Source organism: Pyrus communis, chromosome 6 (assembly GCF_963583255.1).
Source record: "Pyrus communis chromosome 6, drPyrComm1.1, whole genome shotgun sequence".
Classification (NCBI taxonomy): domain Eukaryota; kingdom Viridiplantae; phylum Streptophyta; class Magnoliopsida; order Rosales; family Rosaceae; genus Pyrus; species Pyrus communis.
In genome coordinates this window covers 28,050,782-28,061,811 of record NC_084808.1, presented here as the reverse complement: position 1 = coordinate 28,061,811, position 11,030 = coordinate 28,050,782, and the positions used below count along the sequence as shown (strand labels likewise).

The 11,030-nt window shown below is 38.7% G+C and overlaps 2 protein-coding genes across 4 annotated transcripts; both read left to right on the top strand.

Annotated features, from left to right (window-relative positions):
* The first annotated feature begins 537 nt into the window (after positions 1-537).
* Positions 538-5,140, top strand: LOC137737425 (protein DETOXIFICATION 12-like). Of its 3 annotated transcripts, none has more exons than XM_068476888.1 (7): positions 538-1,083; positions 2,803-3,347; positions 3,477-3,563; positions 3,653-3,709; positions 3,789-3,880; positions 4,121-4,326; positions 4,663-5,140. In XM_068476888.1, exons 1-7 carry the CDS (start codon positions 832-834, stop codon positions 4,747-4,749), a joined length of 1,326 nt encoding a protein of 441 aa, XP_068332989.1. In that variant the 5' UTR covers positions 538-831; the 3' UTR covers positions 4,750-5,140. The 3 variants fall into 3 exon arrangements, with proteins under 3 accessions (XP_068332989.1, XP_068332988.1, XP_068332990.1); XM_068476887.1 differs by having other exon boundaries at positions 3,789-4,027; XM_068476889.1 differs by lacking the exon at positions 538-1,083 and adding an exon at positions 1,836-2,720 and having other exon boundaries at positions 3,789-4,027.
* Positions 5,141-7,441: 2,301 nt separating this feature from the next.
* LOC137738273 (protein DETOXIFICATION 12-like) lies at positions 7,442-10,110 on the top strand. The gene is made up of 7 exons (XM_068477901.1): positions 7,442-7,726; positions 8,168-8,712; positions 8,825-8,911; positions 9,029-9,085; positions 9,239-9,477; positions 9,590-9,795; positions 10,030-10,110. Exons 1-7 carry the CDS (start codon positions 7,457-7,459, stop codon positions 10,108-10,110), a joined length of 1,485 nt encoding a protein of 494 aa, XP_068334002.1. The 5' UTR covers positions 7,442-7,456.
* Positions 10,111-11,030: the final 920 nt, after the last annotated feature.

The window sequence follows — 11,030 nt, the reverse complement described above, 5'->3', positions numbered from 1 at the left end:
AGGGATAATTAGAAAGAAATTTAATTTTTAATGTGCTTCTTAAAAAAAAATTGCTTATGCTGTGAGAATGAACTCCTATAAAATAAAGCCGCACTTAGTAAACTTTTTTACCTAAAAGTGTTTTTACCAAAAAAAATTGTGTTTGAGTGTTTGGGGGTATACTTGTCATTTCAAAATTTCATTAAATGGGCACCGATTGCTTTGAATTTTTTTTTTTTAAAGCATGGTAGACCATGTTTCTGTTTTTTTTTATGTTTTTCTAGTGTTACTGACAACAGTTTTTAAAAAACCACAATTTTTTTTGTTTTACCAAACACATTTGATGTTCTAGATTTTTAATAAACTGTTTTTTTTAAAGCACCATAATCTCAAACCAACCCTAAAACTTATCACTATAGAGATAATTATTAATAATAAAATGATCCTAAATTCAAAAGATAGACTAAATTTAATAAACTGGACTATTTATAATATATTACGTAAAAAAAAAGACTTAAATCAAGTTTGTTTTTGTGTGTAATATCTTCTTCTTTTTTTTTTTGTTGTATCTAAGCCCTAATCTTTGCCTCCTTTGTGGCCTAGCGAATAAATTAAGGATTCACAAAACCGCTCTGTTTTTTCCTGCTGTCATATTGGCTGTATATACGCAGAGTCGTATAAAAATGTGAACTTTTGGTCAATTTCCGTGAAATCTCATAACTTTCTCCCTCCGTCTTCTACGTTCCAATATCCAAACCTCCAACGTGAAATCTCATAACTTTCTCCCTCATCGGCTAGTGAGGCACGCGGCCCCCGACGATCCAGCTCCACGCTTCCGCTGCAGACTCCGCCATGGAAGAGAGCTTGCTGTTACCGAAATACGGAGAAGAAAGAAGAAGTAACACTAGTATTCTGACGTGGAGTTCTTTCTTCGAAGAAGTGAAAACGTTGGGATGCATAGCGGGTCCCATGGTTGCCGTGGTTTTATCTCAGTACCTGTTGCAGGTCATTTCGATGATGATGGTCGGCCACCTGGGCGAGCTCGCTCTCTCCAGCACCGCTATCGCCATCTCCCTCTCTGGCGTCACCGGCTTCAGTCTTTTCGTAAGTCTTGGACTAATTTGGTATTGATGTGCTTGGAAAAAAAATTGTTTGTTGAGCAATAAAGCAGTATTTTTTGTTAAACTACTTTTGAAATAAAAAAATAGTATTACAGTGTTTGATAAATTTTTATGAAAAACGGATGTGAAAAAAATTGATTTTTCAAAACTGAATTTTATATTCTTATGTTTTTAGCTTTTTTTACTCAAAATTGTAAAAAAAAAAAAAAAAAAAAAAAGCTGTATATTTACCAAAAAAAAAGGGGTCTCAACTTTTTTTTTATAGTCATTTTCTTCAGAACCAGTACCAAACTAGGCCTTTCCTTCCTCCTTTGTATCTTTTGGAGTTAAAGTCCTTACCAAAAAAAAAGGGCTCTCAGCTTTTCTTTTCTTTATAGTCATTTTATTTAGAACCAGTACCAAACTAGGCCTTTCCTTCCTCCTTTGTATCTTTTGGAGTTAAAGTCCTTACCAAAAAAAAGGGCTCTCAGCTTTTCTTTTCTTTATAGTCATTTTATTTAGAACCAGTACCAAACTAGGCCTTTCCTTCCTCCTTTGTATCTTTTGGAATTAAAGTCCTCGCCAAAAAAAAGGGCTCTCAGCTTTTCTTTTTTTAATAGTCATTTTATTTAGAACCAGTACCAAACTAGGCCTTTCCTTCCTCCTTTGTATCTTTTGGAATTAAAGTCCAACTGTTTTTGTTGCTTATGAATCAAGATTGCATTGTTTTTCAAACTGCGGTATTCTAAACTACTATAATTTGTCGGGTGAGAGACTCGAACTCGGGTGCAGAAAGACCATAATGAACTGGCCTAACAGACGTCTGCCATATTCTACACCACCATTGTAGATTATACTTCTTATTGCATGATTGTCCTTGAATTTTTGCTCTAATCTTTACCCAGTAGCATTTGCATCTGGCTAGTTTGTATCACTTGCTCTGATATTATCTGATGAATACGAATACGAATACGACACGGATTCTAAAACTATATTATCAAAGACGTGTTGAAATGAATGACTCAATACATACACTGCACTGGGTCAAAGAGACGAGACAGAGTTACACAGCACAAAGAGATTGACCTGTTGACGTCTATTTCGTTTTTGGCTGTAATATATTTGGTTTCTTTTGCTTTGGCCAAAGGTTTCAGGTTTTATTGATTAATTAATCACTAGCACTTTGCCATCAATCATGAGGCTGCCTAATCACGGATTATATAAATTAATGCGAGTGTTGCTGGGGCATCTTTTGTTAATATTCACTGGCACTGCATGACAACAGTTGCACATTCAGATTAATTTGTCTTCTCATAACTACTTTGTCCACTAAAGCGTTTCCTGTCTACTTTGCTTGGACACGACGGCATACCCTAGTATTTCCGTGGCGTGTCGTATCCCGTAACTGTGTCCATGTCCATGCATCGTAGTTTCTTGTATAAACATTGTCCACAAGTTAAATCTGTGTGCACCGTTGGTTTGTAAAAATACCAAAGATGTGAGGATGCTATGGTGTATATCTTGAAACTACTTAATGATAATCTTATAAGCACCAAATTGATGATGATTAAGTACGAATTTCGGCGTAGATGGCAAGTTTCAGTGTATTAATGCAATATTGAAACCATTAGCCGTGCATTGGTACAGGGTTGATCATGTACTGGTTTTTATATAGATTTGTGTCAAATAACTAAGTGGATTTTGTAACTTGCTGTTTGAACAGTTGGGAATGGCTAGTGCGTTGGAGACGCTGTGTGGTCAAGCGTATGGAGCAGAACAATATCAGAAACTTGGACTCCAGACTTACACTGCTATATTTTCTCTCAACTTGGTCTGCCTTCCTTTATCTTTGATATGGATTTATATGGAGAAGTTACTGATTTTCATGGGTCAAGACCCAGTAATTTCTCGCGAAGCCGGCAAGTTCACAATCTGGCTTCTTCCCGCACTTTTCGCTTATGCCACTCTTCAGCCACTCATTAGATACTTTCAGACGCAAAGTTTAGTAATTCCTATGCTCATAAGTTCATGTGCGACCCTTCTGTTCCATATTCCTCTGTGTTGGCTTCTAGTATTCAAGTCTGGACTGAACAACCTTGGAGGAGCATTAGCAATCAGTATTTCGTATTGGGTGAATGTGATTCTACTTGCATTGTACATGAAGTTTTCTGATGCTTGTTCCAAAACCCGAGTTCCAATTTCTGTGGAGATCTTCCATGGAATCGGAGAGTTCTTCCGCTTTGCCATCCCTTCTGCAATAATGATATGGTAGTCAACTTCTTCCTTGCATTCTAGTCTCAAGAAGACGTTTACTATGCTTGATTCTTACAATATGTTCTTTCCAACGTCAATTCTTTTTTTTTTTTTTTCTCCATTGATTTTCGTTGATGGTTGCAGCCTTGAGTGGTGGTCATTTGAGCTGCTTATTTTGCTGTCTGGACTTTTACCAAATCCGGCTCTTGAAACTTCAGTTCTGTCTGTATGGTATATATTCTGTACAATAAAAATCAGTTTGTCAATTTGATCACCATGTAGAAAATATGTGATTATTCTCAACTGATTGTTCTGGACAGTCTGCAGACAATTTCGACACTCTATGCAATACCATATGGGTTTGGTGCTGCAGCAAGGTATGTTCATGCACATTTTTACCGTCAGATTACATTTATACCATCAGCTTATCTTTTTCTTTCTTTGCTTATTGTGCAGTACTAGAGTTTCAAATGAACTAGGAGCTGGTAACCCACAAGGTGCTCGAATAGCTACTTTTGCTGCAATGTTTCTTGCGGTCGCAGAGACAAGTATAATAACCACGACCCTCTTTGCCTGCCGCAATGTATTTGGTTATACTTTTAGTAATGAGAAAGAAGTTATCGATTACGTCACAACCATGGCTCCTCTAGTTTGCCTGTCTGTTACCCTTGACAGTATTCAAGGGGTCCTTTCGGGTTTATTTCTTTATCTTCTCCTGTTAGCAGTAAATAATTGAGTTCTTTCATGTTTCAGTCTGATGTTATGTGTTTTGTGAATGGTTAAATCAGGTATTGCTAGAGGAACTGGGTGGCAGCATATAGGGGCTTACATAAACCTCGGAGCGTTTTATCTTTGTGGGATTCCAGTTGCAGCCACATTGGCTTTCTGGGTACAGCTGAGAGGAAGGGGCCTTTGGATTGGAATACAAGTCGGTGCTTTTGTGCAAACCATGATGCTCTCTTTAGTAACAAGTTGTACAAATTGGGAAAAGCAGGTCTGTTTCTCAACCCTAACTCTCTTCATAAAGTTAATCTTCTCCAGTTGCTTCGATTATTCCACTATTTTCTGTTTGGTTGCCAAGAATCTGGGAGGGAAGACGAAGAACATTTTGTATCTTATGACTACCATTCTAATCCATTCTCTTAAACTGTATCAATATGTGTTCTTTTTCTTCAAACTCCCCACTGCTTCGGTATTTCCTTGTTTCTTCTTGGCACTTAAACAGAGCACCTATCCAAAACTAATGGGAGTTGCCAGCCTTCCGCAGACACAACGTTTGGTTAAACATGGCCTCCGAGAGGATTTTGATGTTGGTCTTTTGATGTTTCAGGCAAGTAAGGCAAGGGAGAGGATATTTGAGGGAAGGCCCCAACAAGCCAATGGCTTGTGTGACAAGGCAGAGAGTAATGAGTTTTGACGAGCACAATTCTCTCTGTAGCGGGATTAAGGAATAAAGTATTAGCTTGATCCATATTTCTGGCACCGAAATTTTTTGTAATAACGCATTCGAATATGGTTGATACATATAGGCTTGTGGCATTCGGTCTTGACTACGATCAAGTGAAACAGACGATTTGAAATGTAACATGGTGTCCTGACATTGCATTTGCTGCTCAAAATCTGTATCAGAATGTACGCGGCAAGTCCACTGCAATATCTGGCAAGAAAGAGCAACTGAGTTCTGATGAATCAGCAATTTTATAAAATGTGTGAAGTTGACAAAAACTCTGTTGAGTTAGTTTTGTTCTGCAATTTATCCACAACAAACGATTAAATTCACATACTTAATAGAAACATCACTTCTACTAGATCAACCCATATTTCGAAAATTAAAGTGTAGATTGAAAGGTCATGACCCATATTTCGAAAATTAACGTGTAGATTGAAAGGTCATGAGTTTGAATTGTAGAAATTGTCTTTTTGGAAAGCAAGAATAAAATTGCATATAATAGATGTTCTCCTACTTACAAAATGGAGAATTTTGTTGACTCGGGTTGCCTTTTTTGACAAGACAACTTTATTTTACTGTAAATCAGCCCGGTAATATTTACTTTGTTCTTCTTTATGTCACATTGGCTCTGCTTTTGTAGCCTAACAAATAAAGATTTTCCATAATTCCTCTGTTTTTATGCATACAATGCCTTTCTTATCTCACCAAAAAGGTAAACTTGCCATGTGAATTTAGTGTCAGCAAGACGGGAGGTGGGGCGTTGGGGGTGGGGGTGGGGTGGGGGGGGGGGGGGGGGGGGGGGGGTGGTGGTGTAGGGGTGTGGTAAGGGGGATCCGTTGTCATGGGAAGGATGGGGTCAGAGGGGATGAAGGTAGAGACTGGAAAGGGAAGGTATTTTCAGTAAATTTAACGTCATGGTTGACAAAGAATTTTTTAGTTTCCAAATCATACAATTTATAACCCTTTTGACCAGTGGGGTATCCAACAAAGGTACAGCGGACAACCATAGCAAAACACGAACAACCAAAAACTTTCAAGTGGTCAAAAGATGATGGATGTTTATATAATAACTCAAAAGGGAATTTGTTTGATAACAAAGAAGATGGTAATCGGTTAATGAGATAGACAGCGGTGGATACACACTCACCCCCAAAATAAAAGGCGTACATGAGATTAGAAGCGTAAGCTACGTGCAACGGTGAGAATGTGACAATGCTTACGTTCGACAACGCCATTTTGTTGTGAAGTGTAAACACATGTGCGTTGATATTCAATGTCATTGGTTTGAAAAAAATCTTTCATGGACAAGAATTCATACCCATTGTCAACCCTTACTGCTTTTATATTTGCACGAAATTGTGTGTAAGCAAAAGTAACAAAAGATTTTAAAAGGTGTTGAGTTTCAGATTTATGTTTCATAAAAAAAAACCCATGTGCACCTAGTAAAATCATCGACAATGGTAAGAAAGAATCGAGCTCCCAGATTTGTGGGAACTTTATGAGGACCCCATATATCACAATGTAACAAATCAAAGAGAGCATGAGTTGTTATAGAACTTAAAGGGAATGGAAGTTTGGTTTGTTTAGCCACAGGACAAACAGTACAATTATTATTGAAAGAAAAATTATTTGAGGACAAAGAAACAAATACTAATTTAAGACGAGTAGGTGAAGGATGTCCAAGTCGCATATGTCACAAATTGAAGGAATAGGAAACTTGACAGGAGAGAGGCATTTGCTGCAACATGGACATGTAATAAAGACCATCACGTTGCTTACCTGATCCAATCATCTTCCTTGTAGCCAAGTCCTACAAGACACAGAAAGTGGGAAACAAAATGGCACAACAGTTTAGATAATCAGTGACATGACTGGCAGACATGAATTTAAGTGAAAAGAAGTAACACATAAAACATTATCTAAGGTAATATTTGAATTGAATGGTACAGTTCCTGTAGAAGTGGTTTTGGCTGAAGAGCCGATGGGTAATTTAACAGTGGTTATTGATGAAGATGTGCTTTTGGAAAAAACGGCTAGTTGACGTCAGTTAGCCGTTATATTCAAAATTTTCCATATTTGTGTTGGTTATAACCGACACTACTTCTGTCAGATAGCCATTTATTTCAAAAAATTTCGGCTATTTGTGTTGGTTATAATCGACACCATTTTCTTTATTTCTATTGGTTATAACCGACAGCTAAACCGACACTACTTAAAAAATCTCCAGCCAGCCCTTTGGCCCTTTTAGATTCCATGGGGTCCACGAGCCCTCTGGCCTAGCCGGAGATGATTTTCGGACTATTTTCGACCCTTTGACACTTTGAACCTTTCAGTTGGAGATCGCCTTAGTATATTCAGAATTAATGGATGCAACAGTAGTTCAGCAGAAAGACCTTGCAACGGGTTGGGTGAAGCATGGGCAGCACGTGGGATGCTGCTGCCTTGGAGATGCTGCTGTGCTTTGTGATTTCCTCCATTCGTGCTATTTTTAAATCGACATCTGTCTTTAGTGTGCCCTCTTTTTATCACAGAACTTGCAATGATATTTTCGAGTCTGTGCATATACAATGTAGGTCAAAACTCTCTAAATCTCCAGCGTCCATAGGCTATTAGGCTTGGTTGATCATCAGCTCCTGAGGCAGCCGTGGAGACTGAGTTCCGCCTGAGTTCCGCCATGGAAGAGAGCTTGCTACTAAAATACAGAGAAGAGCAACAACGAAGCAGTAGAAATTCAAGCAGTAGTAGTAGTTGTCTAACATGGGTTTCTTTTTTTGAAGAAGTCAAGAGGTTGGGATGCATAGCAGGACCAATGGTTGCTGTGGTTCTATCCCAGTACATGCTGCGGTTTATTTCAATGATGATGGTTGGTCACCTGGGTGAACTTGCTCTCTCCAGCTCCTCCATAGCCATCTCCCTCGCCGGCGCCACCGGCTTCAGTGTTTTCGTAAGTCTATCTTCCTTCCATCTTCTTCTTGTTTTAATATCCACTGCTCTTTTTGATGTTTGGTTTCTGTTTGTGGAAATGCCAATTAACCTCACCATACATAGAATGCACAAAACTTCCTTTCTTTTGGCAATGCGATATTCTAAGCTGCTCTTGCCTATTTCTTATGCAAGACTTTACCTTTGAAGCTCCCACCCACCATTGTAAATTATGGGCTTTGCCATCATAATTAACGCCTAATCACGAATTATATGAAATAATGTGTGTTTAATTGGACTCTGCTACTGCAGATTAATTTGTCTTTCCATAACTCCTTTGTCCACTGAAATGTTTCATGTACAGAAAATTGTTCCCAAACCATGCTGGGATCAATGCTGTGAGTGTTATATGTATATCATGCTGTGAGTGTTATATGTATATCATGGAACTCTGTATGAACAGTTGGGAATGGCAAGTGCACTGGAAACTTTATGTGGGCAAGCATATGGAGCTGAGCAATATCAGAAACTTGGACTTCTAACGTACACTGCTATATTTTCTCTCAACATGGTTTGTCTTCCTTTATCTTTGATATGGATATATACGGAGGAGATACTGATTTTCACCGGTCAAGACCCTGCGATTTCTCGCAAAGCCGGAAAATACACAATCTGGCTTATTCCTGGTTTATTTGCTTATGCAACTCTTCAACCGCTCATTCGATACTTTCAAACACAGAGTTTAGTAATGCCTCTGCTCGTAACCTCTTTCGCCACCTTTTTATTCCATATTCCTCTCTGCTGGATTCTAATATTCAAGTCTGGATTGGAACACCTTGGAGGAGCATTAGCAATCGGCATTTCCTATTGGTTGAATGTGATTTTTCTGTGGTTATACATGAAGTTTTCCCCTGCCTGTTCAAAAACTCGTGCTCCAATTTCGAAGGATATATTCCACAGTATCGGAGAATTCTTTCGCTTTGCCCTCCCTTCTGCAGTAATGCAATGGTAGTCAGTCTCTCCCTGTATTTTAGTTTCAAGAGGAGATTTTGATATGCTTAATTTCTTAGTCTTACAATTTATCTCTTTCCTTTGTCTTGATTCCTGTTGATGGTTGTAGCCTTGAGTGGTGGTCTTTCGAGCTGCTTATATTTCTGTCTGGACTTTTACCAAATCCGGCTCTTGAAACTTCAGTTCTGTCTGCATGGTAAGTTTTCTGTTTGTGTTTCATTTCAGTTACTAAACGATTCAGTAAAAAAAAAAAATTCCAGTTTGATCTCCATTTAGAAAGCTTCTTGTTATTCTAATTGATTGGTTTGGACAGTCTTCTGGCGATTTCAACGATCTATGCAATACCCTATGCGTTTGGTGCTGCAGTAAGGTATGCTCAAACATTGAGCACTTAAGTCTCAACTCTTTAAGTTCCATCAAACTATACGTATTTGCGTGCTAAATCGCAATGCAGTTAAATTTGCATAAAAAGATCTCTAATAAACAATAACTTATCTTTTTCTTTCCTTTGGGTGTTGTACAGTACTAGAGTTTCAAATGAACTGGGAGCTGGTAACCCACAACTCGCTCGCATAGCTACTTTTGCTGCGATGTTTCTTGCAGTCGCAGAGACAAGTATGACAACCACGACACTCTTTGCCTGCCGGAAAGTATTTGGTTACACTTTTAGCAACGAGAAAGAAGTCATCGATTACGTCACAATCATGGTTCCTCTAGTTTGCCTGTCTGTCATACTAGACAGTATGCACGGGGTCCTTACAGGTCAGTTGCCTTATCTTCTACCGATAGTACTACAGGATTAAGCATTGTTCTAAAGAATAACTTCATTCGTGTTTGGATCTAATGTTCTATGTTTTTTGAACCGCTAAATCAGGTATTGCTAGAGGAACTGGGTGGCAGCACATAGGGGCTTACATCAACCTTGGAGCATATTATCTTTGTGGAATCCCTGTTGCTATCGCGTTGGCTTTCTGGGTTCAGCTTAGAGGAAGGGGCCTTTGGATTGGTATACAAGTTGGTGCTTTTGTGCAAGTCAGTCTGCTCGCTTTAGTAACATGTTGTACAAATTGGGAAAAGCAGGTTAAATCCTCGACCCTAACTCGATCTTCTCCGCATTCATTTTCAAAATTGTCTATTTGGTTGCCAAGAAGTCGGGAGGAAACATGAAGAACATTTTCTCTTACGAGTACAACGATATGTTCTTTTTGTTCAAACTCCCTACTTGAAAGCCAACCACAGACACAACATTTCATTAAGCACGACCTCCTTTTATGTGGTTTCGAGGATATTAATGTTGGTCTTTTTATGTTTCAGGCAAGTAAGGCAAGGGAGAGGATATTTGACAGAAGCCCCCTGGAAGTTAATGCCTTGCGTGACAAGGCAGAGAGTAATTAGTTTTGATTAGCACAATTCTCTCTATCGCGGGATTAAGATGAAAGCATTAGCTTTATCCATTCTTCTGGCACCGAAATTTTTTGTAATAACACATTCGAATATGATTGACACGTATAGGCTTGTGACATTCTGTCTTGACTACGATCAAGTGAGATCTTTCTCGAGTGCAACACAGTGTCCTGAATCTCAGGATAGCGCCGCGGTTGCTGCTTAAAATCTGTATCGGAATGCACACGGCAAGTAAGAGCAGCTGAATTCCGAATCAGCAATTTTATCATGATAAATTGTGTGCGGTTGACAAAAACTCAGCTGAGTTATGCAATTTATCAACAAACGATACAAATTCACACATCCAGTACAAGATTACTTCTTTCTCAACCCCTATATCGAAAATTAATGTGTACAACATGATTTTTATCTTTGTATTTTTTTCCATTGCAAATCAGCCTTATAATATTTGCTCTGCTTTACTTGCTGTCATATTGGCTGTACACTACCACTCTTTGCAGTCATAAAGAAATGTAAACTTTGGGCCTCTGAATGTCAGAACTTTCTCTTCATCTCTTCATTTATATATTACCCAAATCGAAATCCCCAGTGTTGTAGGGTGATCATCATCAGCACCTGAGGCGGCCGCGGCTATTGAGTTCCACAGCAGAAGACACCACCATGTAAGAGAGCCTATTGCCAAATACAGTAGAGAATGCAACAAAGACGTAGAAATTCAAGTAGTAGTAGTGGTTGTCTAACATGGGTTTTTGGTTTTTATTTTTTATTTTTGAAGAAGTGAAGAGGTTGGGATGCATTGCAGGATCCATGGGTGCTCTGGTTCTATCACTAGACTAGCAATATTGATGCATTCTAAGAAGAGGGTTTGTTCGAAGTCGGATGCGACAGGACGAAGAAAATGATTTTCACCA